This window comes from Cladophialophora immunda (assembly GCF_000835495.1).
Source record: "Cladophialophora immunda strain CBS 83496 unplaced genomic scaffold supercont1.3, whole genome shotgun sequence".
NCBI lineage: Eukaryota > Fungi > Ascomycota > Eurotiomycetes > Chaetothyriales > Herpotrichiellaceae > Cladophialophora > Cladophialophora immunda.
The window spans coordinates 895,400-913,428 of NW_015622543.1; the positions used below are offsets into that span (position 1 = coordinate 895,400).

General features: G+C 52.3%; 5 protein-coding genes across 6 annotated transcripts; 3 read left to right on the plus strand and 2 right to left on the minus strand.

The window, feature by feature from the left end:
- Positions 1-1,643: 1,643 nt before the first annotated feature.
- Positions 1,644-4,704, plus strand: PV07_04887 (the record flags this gene model as incomplete). Of its 2 annotated transcripts, XM_016391738.1 has the most annotated exons (6): positions 1,644-1,764; positions 1,868-1,906; positions 2,030-2,146; positions 2,223-4,202; positions 4,278-4,308; positions 4,424-4,704. In XM_016391738.1, the coding sequence occupies 5 exons, from the start codon at positions 1,644-1,646 to the stop codon at positions 4,289-4,291; spliced, it is 2,271 nt and encodes a 756-aa protein (XP_016249257.1). In that variant the 3' UTR covers positions 4,292-4,308; positions 4,424-4,704. The 2 variants fall into 2 exon arrangements, with proteins under 2 accessions (XP_016249257.1, XP_016249256.1); XM_016391737.1 differs by having other exon boundaries at positions 4,278-4,704.
- A 2,351-nt stretch (positions 4,705-7,055) lies between these two features.
- PV07_04888 (uncharacterized protein) lies at positions 7,056-8,996 on the plus strand. Its single transcript, XM_016391739.1, has 2 exons — positions 7,056-7,577; positions 7,735-8,996. Exons 1-2 carry the CDS (start codon positions 7,194-7,196, stop codon positions 8,698-8,700), a joined length of 1,350 nt encoding a protein of 449 aa, XP_016249258.1. The 5' UTR covers positions 7,056-7,193; the 3' UTR covers positions 8,701-8,996.
- A 582-nt stretch (positions 8,997-9,578) lies between these two features.
- On the minus strand, positions 9,579-10,952 carry PV07_04889 (uncharacterized protein; the record flags this gene model as incomplete). Its single annotated transcript, XM_016391740.1, has 3 exons — positions 10,770-10,952; positions 9,945-10,447; positions 9,579-9,890 (listed from the first exon to the last, which is right to left on the minus strand). Exons 2-3 carry the CDS (start codon positions 10,392-10,394, stop codon positions 9,579-9,581), a joined length of 762 nt encoding a protein of 253 aa, XP_016249259.1. The 5' UTR covers positions 10,395-10,447; positions 10,770-10,952.
- A 2,834-nt stretch (positions 10,953-13,786) lies between these two features.
- On the minus strand, positions 13,787-15,549 carry PV07_04890 (uncharacterized protein). Its single transcript, XM_016391741.1, has 5 exons — positions 15,326-15,549; positions 14,946-15,263; positions 14,610-14,892; positions 14,006-14,554; positions 13,787-13,954 (listed from the first exon to the last, which is right to left on the minus strand). Exons 3-5 carry the CDS (start codon positions 14,697-14,699, stop codon positions 13,811-13,813), a joined length of 783 nt encoding a protein of 260 aa, XP_016249260.1. The 5' UTR covers positions 14,700-14,892; positions 14,946-15,263; positions 15,326-15,549; the 3' UTR covers positions 13,787-13,810.
- A 463-nt stretch (positions 15,550-16,012) lies between these two features.
- On the plus strand, positions 16,013-17,979 carry PV07_04891 (uncharacterized protein). Its single transcript, XM_016391742.1, has 2 exons — positions 16,013-16,407; positions 16,468-17,979. The coding sequence occupies exons 1-2, from the start codon at positions 16,189-16,191 to the stop codon at positions 17,380-17,382; spliced, it is 1,134 nt and encodes a 377-aa protein (XP_016249261.1). The 5' UTR covers positions 16,013-16,188; the 3' UTR covers positions 17,383-17,979.
- The last annotated feature ends 50 nt before the right edge of the window (positions 17,980-18,029 follow it).

The window sequence follows — 18,029 nt, forward strand, 5'->3', positions numbered from 1 at the left end:
AGGACGTTTTCTGTTCCACCACCTTGCGGACATGCTGGATGAAGCTTCCTGCGCTCGAACTTCCGTAGAGTTGTTGTCTGCGGGATTCATTTATGGCTGGTCCGATCATTACAGGCATGACACCGGTATCGGTTAAGGTATATTGCGGTCCTGAAGCACCAAGCCGGGACCGCCCATCTCGAGAATTCGACTGAGATCTGGCATTCCGTCGCACCCCTTCATGTGAAGAGTTTGCCTTTTGGTAAGGAGGAAGATGCGAATTGTTCATCGAATGTGTGTCATTTGGCGAATCAACCTGGCGGGGGACGCTTTGGTTTTCTAGCTCACGGATCCGATCCTCGAGCTTCTGGACATACTGCAGCGGGAGTTGATGGTTGAGGCGAGCGGAATGGGAATCCCAAGTACAGATCCCCAACGCTGCATGTTTTCTTTGGCAAGGCGAACAAACTGAATTGTGTAGGTTAGTCTTGAGGCTCCCATCGAGGCTGGAGTTGGCATTGTGCAAACATGACCACGTGTGGCTCGATGACTGCCATGGCATCCTCCATCATCATAATTGACATAGAAACACCAGATGCTTACCCGGCCGAGATCCGTCACACTTGACCTATGAAGCGCGGTTCCGTGTCAGTCGAATATATGCGGAACGTGCTCCGAATCAAGCACGACTTGAGCCATACCTTCCGACTTCTACATGGGTCACAGGCTGTCACGACCTTCTGTCGTTTTCGGGCAGGTTTCTGGGGTACAGCCTCGTCAAAAGCACGGGCGAGGTCCATGGGAAGTTGCTTCCAGAGACTCGTTATCTGATAGCGCAGACTTGAAGAAAGCGGCAAAGTGCAGTTCCATGGGAGTAGGGAGAGAAAAGGGAATGCAAAAGCAAGCCTCCTAACTCCCAATGGAGCGAGAAATGATCGTGGTGGGGAATGCTGCGGAGCACCTCGGGGATGAGGAGGAGCCTAGTGAGCCCCAGGGCACTACTCCGTATGTATACATGCAAGGCCATAAGCTTCTACCAACCCCTGGAAAACAGAACAGATACACTTGTAGCCCAGACCAAGTCATGCTGAATCTCTACAATGAGCCAACTTGAACTCAAAAGAGACCCTCTGAGTTTGGGGAAGCCTGGAAAGAGGCGAGGAAGTTGCTTTCTATCTCTCTCTTACCCGCCCGGTGATTATTGTTTTGGAGCACATCTCACGACGCTCAAGGATGTGCTGGAAACTTACGGACGAAGCACAAAATCCGGAAGAGGATAGAGGTGCCCAAGGCCTATTCTATACGCACCACGTTCACAAGCCTTTTTATTTCCCATCCAGAACAGACGTTAACTATACTCCCTTTGCGGCGACTCTCTAGATCCGCGACCTGACAGCGCCCGAGCCAATCACACCAGCCGAGTTGTTATCGAGCCATCTAAGCCAATAAAGGCATGGCTATCCAGGGTGTGGCCGTCGGCAGCGGCTGCCGGTCCCGATGCCTCCCTCCTCTGCAATCATTCGAGGTCTGTTCAAATTTGAGCATGCTGACCCTCAGTTGACGGCGACATCGAGATAAAGTCCTTGCTGTATGCGACACATTCATAGATCAAAATCAAGCATCCTGTTTCCTTCTGAATTCACCTGGGCCAGTGTGTGCTTTCCATGCCTGGAGACGAGGCCCAACAGACAAATCGTCCTATCACAACCAGGTCCACCAACAGTAAGGGCGTCCAAAGGCAGGAAACGACCATATCGAAGCGTAGACAGCCAAAAAGTCGTACCGGTAAGGTGTACCCTGGATTGAGATTGCCATTCGTTCTTGAGGCAAATGCTTTCCGGTTATGATTTAAAGCGACCGATTGCTAACGTCTAGGCTCCGTTATCAGGATGCAATACCTGTAAGGCTAGACGGATGAAATGTGATGGTGAGCGCCAACTTCATGCACTGCTCACTCCAAGCGAGACTGTTCAACCCCAGCTAGGAGGCCATTCAGTCATCGCCTATGATATCTGTTGTTGCATCTAATAAATCTGCTAACTGCTGCTAGAATTAAAACCCTCCTGCTCGCAATGCATAGACCGAGGCGTGGAATGCGGCGGCTACGTCAGAAACCTCAAGTGGAAGCTGGTGGGAGAGCAGTCTAAGAAACGCGGCAAGCTTGGAGGTACGCCCGAATTCCTTTCCACTGATAGTGCGGTATCTTAGCCGTATAATAGTCCGCGTGACTGACCAATTCGCAGAAATTCAACCTCAAGCTTCGGGGACGATGTCCACTGGACAGACACTCAGACCAAGCAACAAGGATACTACCCCAGATGACCAGATTACGACCTCGCCGTTCCAGGCTGAAACGAGTCTATCAGATGGGATCACTAGGGTCAGCAACGCACGGGCACTACAGGCTCATGAAGAGTCTCTATGGCAATCGCTGCCACATGATCAGTTATTCGACTTTGACGACGTTGATTTCAGTGTCGACTTCTTCCTTGGCGATGACACTATCAATCTGAGCGTGCCTACTGATTTGAGTTCCCACGCCAATACTCCATCAAGGCAGTTGCTGGAACGCATTGATAGTCATGTCCCTTCCTCTACGGACGCGACAGATAACGATCCGCGGAAGGAAAAGGCGCCAGATTTGTCCGACTTGATTTTCTCACCTCGTTACCCACCACAAGACTTTCAGGAGCTCGAAAATCACGTTGGTGGCGTACCACATTCTTCTAGGCGGTTGCAAAGTGCAACTCTGCCTGTTTATGGTCTGGTTGGCCAGCACCATCATAACCCTGAAAACGATGATGTCCTCCGGAACCGGCACTTGTCGTTTTCAGACACCCCTCAAGCGGTCAAGCAACTGTTCGACAAGCATCTCTGCAATGTTCTATCTATCAAGGACGACCCAACCACAAATCCATGGGCAATTCATGTATGGCCTTTGGCTGGCAGGTGTCCTGCGCTTTACCATGCTCTTGCAGCGATGACATATTTATACCTGGGCAATGCACATCCGGAGTTCAACGCGGCTGGCTCGAAGAACTTCCACGCCAGTTTGCAGGCTTTCGAACAGGGAGAAGATAATACGAATGCGGCTGTTGAAGCCTTTCTAGCCGGTCGATTGGCCCTTGGCTTCGCAGAAGCTTGGGACGATCAATCAGCGTCTACTGGTATCGAGCATATTAAAATTGCTGGAAGGCTTCTTCGAGATGCTCTCAACAAACACCAGACCACAAGGCAAGTAGGCGACAACCTAGACCGTTTGATCTTCCTCGCACGCACTTGGATGTATAAAGACGTTATGCTTCGCTTTACAGCTTCGGATTACGGCGAGTCTGCTGAGATAGATCTCATGACGGCCTACATTCGGCTTGATCCTTTACCAGTCGAACAGCAGCTCGATCCACTTCTTGGTTGTGCAATCACGTTATTTCCGTTGATTGCGGGCTTAACCGACATCATCCGATCTGTTCGACGAAGAACCGAAAAACATAACTCTCCGTCCACTATCTCAAAAGGCGCAGAGCTATGGACAGCAATCGAGGACTGGAGTCCCTCTTTTGATCCACAGCGTTCAGCAAACGTCCCATCTCACATTTCCGATATCATCCAGACAGCGGAGGCATATCGCTGGGCGGCGCTGTTGCTACTTCGCCACGCTGTCCCAGAGCTTCCATGGGCTCTTTCATTTTGGGAGCTTGCAGAGAAAGTGCTAATCTACCTTGCAACCACGCCTGTTACATCTAGGGCAATGATCATACAGACATTTCCCCTCATGGCAATTGGTGGTGAGGCATTTGATGAAGAAGACCGCAACTGGATATGTCAGAGATGGGATGCCATGGCCAAGCGCGTGCCGCTTTCGAGATTGGACAAGTGCAAGCAGGTCACCAAGGAGGTTTGGCGGAGGAAGGATGAATTTGAAGCACAACGCGGAGCGTGCCCTAGCTGTGGTGCTTACCGGCCGAGGTCGACGGGAATCAGTTCTCCCTTGGACACTTTGCCGGTCACCGACGTTTCTGCTGCGTCGTCCAAGGACTCCGAGGTAGGCAGCCGTCGGTGTCAATGCAGCGCGGTCAAGAGCATCACTGCACCGGCCTCCAATTTTCCGGACTCGTTGGCATTCAGGAAGGGAATCGACAACATCACAAGAGCAGGCAACCTGCACTACACGGTCAGAGGGGAATTGCATTGGTTGAAAGTCATGGAAAACTGGAAATGGGAAGGTGAGTTTTTATGGCATCGCGAGCCATAGTTCATATACACTTATTACGAGCGACGTTGTCACTGACCGTCTACAGTCGTGCTTGGGTGAAGGATGTTGGTCTCGGAGTGAGTGGCATGGACCATTATCCCCAGGGCAGCACCTGATCGGCCGGAGTCGGCGCAAGGCTGCCGGCCGGCGTTGGAGACCCGCAACTTTCACTAACCCAAACTGGAGAAAAAGTGCGGATAGTCGACTTGCGACGCCTTTTGTGAACCCGCTTTACGTCGCAATTCAAGAAGCCCGCGAATGTACTCCCTCAACCAAGGTCATCTTCTGCGTCAACAATGGGACCTGAAACAGGGCTGAAGTATTCGCCAGTTATTACTCCGGGTGTGAATGTTTCGGTTTAGACGACAAGATAGATGAAAACCCCGTTGTCGTTTTGGCTTTGAAGGACCCGTAGAGTCTGCGCGGACAACCAGAGGATCGAGTAGATTTTCAATCGAAGAACAAGATATTCGCATTTGATCAAGCATGGTAATGCTAGCTGGATATGCTACACAGTCCCTAAAACTCCCAGAACACCAGTCGTGCTTCACAGATGGATCCTGAAGAGTCTCCTTTCCAGGCCCAATACAGGGAGCGGCACTCATCCCACGCTGGCAATCCTAAAGTCACTAGAACAATGCATGCAAAAGCTTGAGCTAACAGTTCCGTCGATTGCCCGCTCCCATGGCCTCTCACCACGCCAGGCCCGCTTGGTCAGACTGGCAGCTGAGACCCGAGCAAAGGTCGACATCCTCCTTGCTCACCGCCGCGTCGCCCGGCAGACGCTGCTGAGCCGGCCAGATCTCCCGCCTCTCGGCCTTCTCCTGCGCCACGTGTTCCTTGATCGCCTCACGCGCGCGCTGCTGGAAGTACAATGGGCCCTTCTCGAGCCTCGGGTGCATCTGGCCGTTGACAAAGACCCCGGCGTTGAGGTTCCTCTGGGCGAGCTCGCAGAGGATCTTGTCCTCGGACACGACCTTGGCGTAGAGCTGATGGATGCGCTGGAAGTCCTCCTCGGTCGAGTTCTTGTTCCGGTAGATCTGGTAGTGCATTGACGAGCTCTTCGGCCCGTTGGGCAGGAAGCGCTGCAGCATGATAAAATGCGGTCTTTTGAGTGAGTTTTCAGTTAGCAGGGTGGACTTGACGCTGGCTATTCGCATTAAAGGGGGTCCCACGGACTTACAGAACGGATATGGAAACATTGGGGAAGAAATAGGTGCTGGCAATGGCCATGCCGAGCTTCTTTTGCTCCTCCGTCGGGGTCGACTGGTGCGTGATATAGCCGTCAACGCCGGTCACGTCATGCGTCTCGATGTCTGCCAGTGTTGGGATGTCCGGATGGGCCGTGGGACAGTGGTAGCACTCGTTGAAATTGTCGGCCAGGATTTTCCAGTTGTACGCGCCGTCGAGCTTGTACTCATGGTCGAGGATGTAGTCGTCAAAGTTATACACCATGTAGCGTTCTTGGATGTCGACGCCGTCGAAGTCCTGCTCCCACGGCACTTCGGGGGTCTCGCTGCTGTCGAGATTGACCCAGATAAAACCACAGGCATCGACGCGAACATGGATGGGAAAGAGACCGTTCTGTGCCTTGTCGAAGTCCTCTAGCTCATCATACTTTGGTGCCTTGGCGAGTTTCCCGTCGAGCGCGTATGACCATCCGTGATACTTGCATGCAAAGATCTTCGCTGTGCCCTGCTGGCCTTGCACGACGGGGAATGCGCGGTGACGGCAAACGTTGTGGAATCCATTGATTTCTCCCTTTCGATCCCGGCACAGGACAAACTCGTAGCCCGCAATGTCGAACTTCAGGTAGTCACCCGACTGACCAAGTCTCGTCCTATGCGTGATGAGCATCCATCGTTTGGAGAAGATGGCTCGTCTTTCGAGCTGGTACATCTCTTCAGACGTGTACCAGCTTGCTGGAAGGGCACGGACGGTGCTCTTGGATTCATCCTTAGCCACAAGTGCCTGACGGTTGAAACCTAGGTAGTCTAAGATAGCCATAGTGGAGGGTGATTGTGTGATCCGAGTTCGATATACGAAGTGCGTTTAAGCTTCGAGGGTAGGCCTTCTGGTCAGTGCTAGTTTGTGAATGCTTGTAGTCGAGCTGGGAATATGATATGTTAGTATTTATCATTCATATTGTGGCGCGAGATGGGCAGCCAATATGTCCTAATTGCCGAATTAGGACGTTTCTTGAGTTGTCACTCGTCACTGATTGAGCGTTTGGACTTTTTGGCGCGATTGGGTAACCGTCCAAATCCCAGTGGCGCGTGCCAAAGGCCAGAACGCGCTCCCCATGGGGTCTTTTATCCCAAATTCAGTAAGGCTTGCTGTCCCGACCAGATTTGCAGATAGATTAGATCAATCGGCAACAAAGTCTCCTCCCAGTCAATCGCACGATTCAGAATCTGTAATTAGTTTTGAAACCCCTTATCTGCCTCTCATTGAGTGTGAAACGCTCCTCCATCCGAGTCGAGCTCTTGTCCTCGGAAGAGGGTCGGTCATACCGGCAACTATAGGGGACCATATGGCCACGGTCATTACCGTCCCAAACAAAGGGAAGGATTTGAAAGCCAGACGCTGGCACAAAAATATGGAGAGAAACAACAGCTGTCAAGGACCACGTACCAACTATCGCCAGCATACGTCGGTATGCTTCCTCCAGAAGCTGTATCAGGATCGTGGGGAGACTGGAAGACTCAACGACGGAGTATCTCTGACCGAGCTCGGGGCGGCATTAAGCTCGCTTTAATCCGGACCGAGACGCGAGCATTTTTCCTTCAGTTGACATCAGTGTTTCGTCGACCAACGGCTGAGTACATATACCTAAGTACCTACCCAGGCAGTCGACGGACACCAGAAGACGCGTTTGATTGACCTGGAGATCGACTACCTTCTACCTCTCACCTACTCACTCCCAGATTTCTTCAGGAAGACTCCGACTCCCTTCGATGGTATGCCTCGATTGAACCCTCCACTCTACGTCTTTCCCGGTTCCTCCGCGCCTGCGACCACGACTACACGTCCACTCTCTCGCTGCGTAGCCTTTTCATCCTACCGCCGTAGCATTACCACAGCCAGAGCTCCTCCATTCCCTATTGTCGAGACATGCCCCGAACCAACATGTCCGTGCCGATCTACTCCAAAGCTCGATCTCGAAATCGATAGAACGAAGAACCTCAATGGCTCGATGTCCCCCTATGCACAGCACCTCCTTATCTCCACGGGTCAGTCGGACTGGACCTCCAGGATAGAAGATGAACACAATAATGGCACTTCGTGGGGCAAGGTGATTGGGGATGTCAAAGCGTTGTTGGGAAGGCACGGGCAGTTCCACGATGTAAGTCACCTTCGAAATCGGTGTCTTTTTTGTTTCTGTCCCTGCAGAGAAAAGGACCTGGGAAAGAGGAAGACGTGCTCTGGGGCAGATGTGCCGTCGTGTAGAAAGGACGGGCTAAGACGAGATCTGGCTGACTTACACAAGGATTGGGATTTAGCCCTTCAACAACATTCTCGTTAACACTTCGTCCTTCGCACCCGGGCAGGAATCGGGGCAAAGACAAGATCAAAGCAATAAAAGGGTCGATGGTGTGGAGGCCCTTGTTTTCCCATCGTTTCGGCGCTTTAGACACTTGGTGCCTCTCACCGAGGGCAGAGACACGACAACGAACTCGTCCTCACATTCCTCCGCGGACTCTCGCTCGGGCACACTGAGGGATTTCGTCCGCGGATACCTCCTCCCAGAGCCCAACAGACTACACCCCATCTACAAAGACATCCCTGACCATGAGCGGGCAGCGAAAACGCGAGATGCCGCTGCCGCCACGAAGTTCCACAGCTGGCCAATCACGAATCCAACTATATTGATTTGCAGCCACCATCAAAGGGACAGCCGATGTGGAATATTAGGCCCGTTGTTACATGACGAATTCAGAAGATACGTCAATCAGCGGAAGCCGGACGAAAACGGCGTAAAGCTCGTCACTCCGCGGTCTCCTGGAGATTTTGTTGCCTCCGAGGACGGTGGCTCAGGTGGATCGGAACCTGCAAGACAAGAGGGCATCCTGGAATCACAGGTTCAGTCATCGGACAGCACCGCTATGTCCTCCATCTCCAACACCGGTGCTTCGCCGTCCAATTCCAAGCAAGCCCACGTTAATGTGGGCATGATATCCCACGTGGGAGGACATAAATGGGCAGGGAATGTCATCGTATACATCCCTCCGACTTTTACCACTGCCCGCTGTAAAACGTCTGATAATCAACCTCCGCCATCTGACATGTCTCAACGGGCTTCTGGCGTGCCACCACCACATCCGCTCCGAGGTATGGGAATCTGGTATGGCCGAGTGGAGCCGAAACACGTAGAAGGGATTATTGAGCAGACAGTTGTGGGGGGGAAAGTGATAGAAGAGTTATTTCGAGGCGGGATCAGTGCGACTGGGGAGATATTGAGGTTGTGAAGATCAACAGACATCCATTCACCCACTCTTCATCCGGCCGCGGTCCTCAAACGCCGCCGTTCATAGAGTAGCCCCATCAGATGGAAAGCACAAAGATGTTGAACTAGATACAGACACAGACAGGTATTGCGGAACCCAATTTTCGGCATTGCCAGCGACAACGGAGAAAATCAGCAGCCTATCAGTCTGAATGCCATCATTAGTCCCAACGCATTAGTGGCTTCCATCAATCCCCAAGCCAGGGGTTCTAATTCATCTCCCGTTCCATGTCTACGTATGGAAATTGGACACAGCACGGCCAACGGCGGCAACGGCAATTGCGCGAGTTGAGACTACGTTTTGATTTGGCGGGCAAGTCATTAAACACAGCGACTCCCTCTGGTGGTAAGGAGACGCGTACATGGACCATCGCAAGGCTTGACCTGCCTGGAAGGAGACAAGGGGTTGGGAACCGATCTCTGTAGTTGACGCAACGGGGAGGAGGTTGACTGGCAACCCACCAGATGACTCAACGGCCGAATTGCGTATTAGGACCTGCATGGATGTTCTCTCCTGGGGAACAGGTCTTTAAAGGTTTCTATATTGATTCTCTTTTTTCTTCTAACCACCGGTGCTTAAGCTACATCTGGGCCTGCAAAAAACCTGAGTGGTCTCACGGCTAGTGCATTCTCGAGATCAGCATTTTCCCTTCCTTTTTCCTTTTTTTCCTCCTCCGTCGATGCCACCCTGTATCCTTGTCCGCGCCGACCTCGTACAACGCCACCATGCTCGGGGAAGATGGTGGTTGGTTTAGGAGTAGACTCCTTTGCCTTCTCATCGGAGCTAGACCATGGCCGGGACAATTGTCGTGTGGGGGAATCCATGCTTCAGTTGCGGTCCTACTTCACCTCGTAGACCCGGTCCGGATCGAACACGGTGGCCTGGGCAAAGTAGTAGCCGCGCTGGTTGCTGACCAGTCTCTTCTTGGTGGCCGGGTCCTCGAGGTTGCAGTTGAAATGCGTGTGGCCGAACGCCCAGAGCTTCACGCTCGGGTTGACCCAGCACTCCTCCCTAGACAGGTCGGTGGAGAAGCTGGAGGAGATGGGGCTGGCCTTGTGCGCCGGGTCAGAAGTGCCCTCGGCCGTGCTCGGGCTGTGGTGGGTGAAGACGACGATTTTGCGGTGCGGCTCGCGCGCCGAGATGTCGGCCACCTGGGCGTTGAGCTACTCCAGGTCCGCCTTGTGCGCGGCGCAGTGGGCCTCGACCGTCCAGTCCTCGATGTGGTAGAAGTCGTTGAGGCCGAAGCTCACGCGGTCGTGCTGCGAGGAGAGCACCTGCGAGTACAGCGTGCAGCCCAGGATCGTGACCTCGGAGGACAGGTCGTACCGGGTCTGGTCGAGGAAGACCAACTTGCCTAGCCGGCCGTCGTCGCCCTTCTTGGCCGACCGTCGCTGGTCGATCTTGTCGGAGAAGTCCTGGATCTGCGCCCTGACCTTTGCGAAGCTGGAGTGGTACGGTTCGTGGTTGCCGAGCAGGAAGAAGACGTGCTCAAACTTCTTGAGCTGTACTTCGAGGAATGGAAAGAATCCCTTGTCCTTGATGTTGCCGATGTCGCCGAGAAGAGCGAGGCACGAAGACTTGGGGGTGATCGAGAAGACATCATAAGCGGACGGTGCCTCCAAGTGCAAATCGGACATGATCTGGAATCGCACCATGGTGAGTGGAATGCCCTCAAGCACAAACTAGGAAGGCTCAAGGATCTTGGTCACTGCGACACAGGTTAAGGAGTGCCTGAAGTGTTCGAACACAAGGGGACCTGGGCCTATTTGAGGTGAATCGTACGGGTCAAGGCAGCGGAATGCCACAATGCCCGATCAACCAATGTGAATGTTGGGCAGTGTGAATGGCATGCTATGCTTCGGGAGAGGACAATGCGCAGCGCCTGCTTCTGGCTGGCACTTGAAGAATGTGGACCGGAATCCGCCCAGCAGAAAAGAAGCAACATTCGCCTGTTCACCAGACCCATTGTGTGTCGAGAATGCGGAGTCGAGAGGATATCGAGGATCGAGGCAAACAAAGTGAATCCCTACCGTCAACGTCGACCGTCCTTTCTCTCAGAACTTCCGTTTGCAGCGGGAGTTTGTTGACATTCTCTCCGTGCCGGATGCGTCCGTCTTCTCAGGTGGAATACGGAGCAACAATGCATGGACGCTTGTCAACACGAAACGAAACATCAAGTGCGAGGAGAGAAGAGGCAAAGAGGCGAACCCAGAACGTATGCAGAGTGGGAAGAGTAGGATGAATGCGCCCTCTCACTTTGTCGCTTAGAGGGGCGCTTCTCAGAGCCAAGCTGCCCGATCAAGGTTGCTTGGGGTCAGAATTCTTCTCGCGTATCCTAAGCTGTTGCCCATGGCAACCGTGGCGAGGGGTGCGTAGAGGGGCTACACAAATCCATACCAAAAAGTCCAATCTCAACGGCGTACTTGAGGTACTTCTCGCTCCTCCGGCCTGTAAACTGGAGCCGGATGCCAGGAAATGAGGTGAAGCAGCGGATTGAAGCGACATCATTCACTTGTTCCGAGCATAAATGCATGATCAATGGCTGGGCAGGATTGAGTGCACGGGCGTCGCTTTGACGGCGTCCCTCTGCTTCCTCGGACAAGCCTCCGTGGTACCGCTAGTCATCCATCGCCAGGGAATGGGTTAGTGACTGAACCAGCATACAGCGATGCGAGGGTGCATATGAGAGCAACGTTGTGCTATGCCAGGTCTTATGGACAAATCGAGAAAATGGAGAGACTCCCAGGGAGATAAGGTCCGCTCTTCATCCTCATCACACCTCGAAACCAAATGCGAGGCAGTTGGTGATAGAGGCTCAGTTAGAGGCGAGACAGCGAGCGCTTCCTCTTCGCTGACAGCTCAATTGCTTCAGAGTTTATCCGTGTCAAAGATGCCAGACCTGAGACAATCCAACAACTGGTTTTTCCTTGCCTTCCTTGAAGACGCCTGTCCAAAGATCTTGAGAGATTCATGCATGTCCTCGGCCCAGGCCAGGGTCGGGCTTCCCAATCATCTTGAACCAGACATCATAGTCCTCAAGCCCGTTGATGCGTGCAGCTTCCTTCAAGATATCTGCAACCTCGGTATCGTCAAAGCCTTCGATCGTGGGGCAGCCCTCGGCCACAGACTCTACATCTTCTTGCGACTCGTCTTCTTCAGCCTCGTCTCCTTCTGCTGCACTTGACGTAGATTCTGTCTCAGTATCTCCATCATCTCTCTGAGAGCTGGTCTCGCCGTCGAGCTCATCGTACCTATCGCTCTGCGCGTCCTCGAATTCCCGCTCAACCTTCACCCCTATCTCGCGTAACGTTGCCAGATCTGCTCCACTCAGTCGAGGCGTCTCCCTTAGGATCTTCTTCATCCTAGGTCGCCACACCTCCCACAAGAACTGCTCCGGTGTGTAGTCTGACGCGTTCAAGAGATCTGTGAGTTCTGCCATTAGACTCTCGTGGAGGGATATCAATCCTCGTTCTTCATCCTGAATTTCTCGAACTTCTTCGTCCGTGGGGATAGAGAAGGGACAATCTTTGCACCACTGTGTGTTCCTCTATTTGCAAGAATGCCGACAACATGTGTGTGTCAATCCCAGCGCTTCGAATGTCCACAACCTAATCATCTTCAGGTGCAGCGGGTCGCTATGACAAGACCGGCACCAGCTCAAACGTTCCTGGAACTCTCTCCAAAACCAAGGTCCCCTCCGGTACCGAAGTCGGCCTAGGATGTTCATTCCAGGCACGCATCCTTGCTCGGAACAAGCGCAACGACACCCATCAGTGGCATTAGACATCAAAATTGCTGGTACTAGGACTTCGAACTGGCGTGGCAAATTCGTACGTGTCCACCAGCAGTCCCACTGTTTGTAAGCAATACGAGCAGCCAGAGAATGGATAGCCTTTAATCCAGGCGGTCTCTGATGTTCTCCAGAATTATGGCAGTTCTCTGGTCGGCACTTCGGAAATTTACATAGCAGATCCGCGCCCTGCTTGTAAAGCCATTGGACAAGAAGGACCATAGGGTAGGCAGATGAATATGAACGAGGATCCAAGGCCATAAGAGGCGTGTAGCCTTCGCAATTCTTTCCATCAATGTCCAGGAAGCCGGCCTCATACAGTTTCTGGGCGACGTCCGCAGTGAGTCCACTGCCGTGGTACATCGTGGTCTGGTCCTTGGAGACAGCAAATGCTGGTGAAATATCAACCCCGGCATCTTGAAGGTCTGAGGCGACATTGGAGGCTTGCTCATCCAAAATCCTCACGGGATTAGTGCATCCTGGGCGCCAGCGGCATTGCGGTAGATGTGCTTCTGCAAGGGTTTGCAGTCTGCATCTTCTGAGGACGAGCCCCTCAATGATTCCAACTACCCCAGCAGGGTCATGCCGCAGTGTTGTAGACAAAAATGAATTGCATGGCCACACGTGGTCGCGAGTGCTGCTGCCTGCGGCCAAAAGAACCTTTGCTGCAAAAATTGATAAATTTGTGATTGCGGCGTCCAACGGTGTTTGCCCGAATTCATCCCTTTGATTAACTATTAGTGCAGCTCCTCCATGTTTGAGAAGGAGCAGAAGTCCTAGAGGCCAATTGAGTGAAACATGCAGAGGCGAGTGACCCCAGTCATTTACCTCATGTAAAAGACTTGGCTGACTGTGCAGAAGACGAACGACCTCTGATGAATTCTGGCGCAAAATAGCTGTGGCTAGAGGATTGTTTGCGAAGACTGAGAGTTTAGTGGAAGGTCAAGTTTCCTCTAAGAGCAACCTACCGTGGTGCCAATGTGCATGCTTAGACAAACTGGTCCATTTATACGTCAGGCCTTCAGGAGTCGACTCAAGGGCTCCAGTCTGTATCAGATCCTCTGCCAGCAATCCAAGTCTAGTGTCGCATTCTATCGAAGCTTTCTCGATCCAGCTGAATACAATATATCAGAGGGAGTTTACGATTTCAAAAACCAAAAGCCTACCCTGCGAAATACCAAGTATTGCTTTTTGCACCATTACCGGCGAGGAAATAGATCAGGCGACAGAGCGCTGCGACAGTCTCATCTAATGTTTTTTGGATTCAGCAAATTCACGATGTTACACGTTATGAGGTAAAATGCATGAGCCTCCAGGGAGTGCCATAGTATGATTCAGTCCTGCACTAATTCTGATAGGTAAGGAGGTGCTATACAGACCTGAATGCCGTATGTAGTATAAGCTTCGGACAGTAAAGATTGCATACTAGGTGGTTTGTCAGCGAAAATTCAACGTAGAAGCTGATATCAGTCGCACCTGGAGAAGACTATAGCCGTCGTGATTTACTTCTTTGGGATGTGCTTTTCGCTGCTCAAAGAGCTGCATCATTTTACCAGGTATTTCTCGAAGATGGTCCTGCTTTGGCGTTTCGGTAAATCCAATGAGTGAGCTAAGCAACCGAAAGGCGGGGCAATACATGTGCGAGACGACAGGTATCCAGTCTATGGTTGTGGCGATGGAATTTCCGCCCGCTCCACTCTTCAAATCGATCATAACTCGAAGGCTGTGGGCAACCAGCATAGAGAAATAGGAAAGCTTTAACTGTAGTCTTCTTTTTTTCCTGCTCTTGATATGGAAGGGACAGTGCTCATGATGCTCGGAAATTTCGACATAACGAAAAGAAAAGGGTTGTTTCCACATTGTGTGACGAGGCTCGAGACGGTGACATCGACAAGGCGACGAGTGCTCAAATGAGGTTGCTGCCTGTTGGGCACTGATTGAGTTGCTCGAGGCTTCGTCGCACAGCTTCTGCATCAAGCTAGGCTTGGATATGAGCTGTCGTTGAAGTGTACCGGTATTGGATTTCTTCTGGCTGTTAGCACTGAAGTTGTAGTCATGTAGTAACGGGTCTGCTCATTACCAGCTGCTGCACGGCAGGAATTGATGCGTTAGAGCTAATTTGCATCTGGTCCAACTGTTCGGCTCGGCTGTCGAATCGTCGCATCATCATTTGAACCCCAGGGTCAAGAGTGGCCCTTAAAGCGCCTAGCTCCCCCTGTAGGGTTGACAAACCGGACTGCAGAGAGGCAAGATTGTGGGTAGTATTTTGAATACCAGAGGCTATGACACTGGAAGTGGATACGATGGTATCCAGCTTGGTGTTGACGATGCCCTGAGCGCTTGTCAAGGTGGCGGACGCCTCTCTGTAGGAGTCAGCTGCGGTTGCGCTTAGATATAAAGGAAGCCATATGCCTACAAATTGGCAATAGAAAGAATCGTGTCCAGATTTTGTTGAAGTCCATCAACTGTACTAGACAAGTCCACTAAGGCATCCTTTTTGAATGGAAAGAAAGCTTTCTGTGCCAGGGATCGACATTTATCGTGTGTAAGCAAATTCCCATGTGTTCGCTGCAGATCAGCGAGCTTAGCTTGGAGAATTAAGATATGCGAATGACATTCGCCGATTGAACGCTCAATCCGGACTGCTGTGTTGGGTGTCTGTCGCCTTAACGTGGGCAGAGTTTGTTGGAGGATGCTGAGGCAGTCTTTGAGACTTTCGGCTCGCAGGGTGAGTCTGTCAAGATATTTATCTTGGCCTTTCAGGACCGAAAGGTAGGAGATTAGGCCCTGACATACTGACAAGTCAAGCGATATGACGCCCACTGCACTGCCTGCTATAGAGAAGGGGTCAGACATGGCAGAGTTGCGCTATCATGGCATTGAAGTGGGCAGATGTTCCAAAGAAACGAATAGTTCCAGGTTAGAATGGTGAGGCTGAAGGCTCCAGCTGCAAATAGCCCCCTCCCATGTTGGGCGCGGAGAGCCTGCCCCTGATTGGAAGCAGGAGCTGCGCGCCTCATTGGTGGTGGTGTCGCGGGTTCTCTTGTGTATGCAAGGGAGCTGAGGTTGTAGGAACAACATTGTCTTGAATCAATCAACCTCACATTCTGAGATTCAATGTTTGTATGCTCGTCCGAAGGACACTTCTGCATCAATAGTCTACACGTAGTGGTTTCAAGTTTGAAGACGACAGAAGAAAAGTACGTGACTTGCACAAACACACGTGACGGCCAAGACTTGTGCTGACATAATACCTCTTGGACTGTCGTTATTGGCCGCTCGGCTCGGCTGCTTTTCAACTCCGGGAAGGGTGTTAGCGCCTGCTAGTGCGCGTCTCGCCGTATTTGTAGCAGTCAGGAATACCAAGCATCCGACCGTGGCGCCAGGCCCCCAGCCAGTCATGGGCCCCGTATCACCCCGTCACCCAACTACGCAGCGCTGATCTATTCTTGCGCCTTGCACAAAATATACATCCGGCCACATCCGCAACACGCCCAAAGAGGAATCTCCCACACCATCCCTCTCACCGTGTGCTCTTCCCTTAACTCCTGCCTCCGATTCTCCTGCTGCCTTGTTATAGTCCTCACCGTCCTCTTGACCTGGCTATCTAATCTCCCCTTGCTGATTCCTCAATCGTATCAGATTGCACCACCACAGCCATGTACATCACGCCTGCGCTGGTCGCCGCCTGTCTCACCCTGGAGGCGTCCGCCTTCCTGGTACCTCTCGAGGTTGCAACGGCGGCGAAGCAGGCAAAGTCGGAACTCGCCTCGCTCCTCGCGACCACTGGTCATACCGTCGACCTTGACTGCCCGGGATGTCCATACTTTGGCACTGAAGACACGGCCGGACTGCAAGGAGATGTTGAGAACAAGATCGTAAGCACGTGCCCATTTTCAAAGAGCAAGACGACCATGCTGACGGCGACCTCTTGATAGCATCTCGAATTCGAGATCGACTCGCAGCTCGGTCTGACCATAAATGACCTCCCTATCTTCTCCTCCGATCCCAATACCGCCTCCATTCCCTACATCATCTCAGCCCCTCAGATCAGAGTAGAAGACGGTCAACAAACCGACCCTGTCCAGCTGGACTTTGCGTGGGAGAGGTTAACACCCATCACGTCCACCGAAGAACCCGACAAGCGTATCCACCCTATTCGGTTTACGATCCTCGGTCTTCAAGGCTACCCTGTAAAGGTCGACACCATCGCCATCGATCTCCTCCAGACCCCCGATCAAACCTCCATTGCCCGCATAACCACAATCCCTTTCGAGGACACACCCGGCGCCACAACTTGCGACACGACCTCAAGATGGTCTCTTTGCCGTCTACGGGCCATTATCGCCGCCCGTCTTCAAGCCATCATGGAAGCGGCCAAAGCACGTGCCTCTACAGCGACCAAGGGCTGGATGAGCGATGGTAGCAAGGGCTGCCGTGGCCGCAAGGGTCCCAAAACTTTCGGTTCTAAGCATGCTGAAGGTCCTCGTCACGGCCACCACAAGGGCGGTCCTCATCATCACGGTCACCATCGTCATCACCGCTTCCACCGCTTTGGCCACATGCTGCACCAAACGCTACGTTTCTTTGTTATCCCCGCTCTCCTGGGAGTTATTGGTGGTCTCATGGCCAGTGCCATTGGTATGCTCGTCGGCCAGATGATTTCCTACCTGTGGATCAGATTCCACCGCAATGGCCAACGCGGTACCGCAAGCCATGATATTCGCGTCATTGAGATTGTGGTTGATGAGGAAGAGAAGGATGCCTTGATCATGAGCTCGCAGATCGACAGCGAACTCCCTCCCCCGCCAGAATATAAGGATGTCGAAGCTGGTGCGCAGGAGAAAATATAGTAAATTCAATTACCGCCAACAAAAACGCCCTCGACCAGAACCGGACCCATGATCAAAATTGGGGATGAGTTGGAAATAATCAAAGGGGAAGCGCAAGACGGACAAACAAAACCCACAAATATACATTTTATGAGATACCCCAGAGCATTGCAGGTGTTTTTGATCGAGCGTTAAGAGGAGGATCACTGCGCGGGATTACAATCGAGATTGTCCCCAACATTACATACGAGGATTTTGTCTGGTGTCGGTCCTCGAGGAGGTTGATCGCCAATGTATATGACGAGATTCCGATCCTTCTTACACGCAGCCCCGTGCACCACGCACCACGGCCATCTCGGGTGGATGGCGGATGCATTAATTCTTTACCCGACCGCAATGACGTCTCGGGATTTGGATGAGTGCGCGGCGTTTATCACTCTGGGATGGGGGGAGCAGATCATCGGATAAGATAGGATAGGATACAGGATAGGCTATGATATAGGATTGGAGACTGTACTATTATATACCATACCGAGTACCTATACTTTGACATATCCAGCCAATGAGCCCACCGCTATGAGAAGCTTACGACGTGTTGCGAGCGACATAGTTATCTAGGCCATACATTTTAAGGTTGGCCTTGTTCGAGTTCGAGTTCGAGTTCTAGC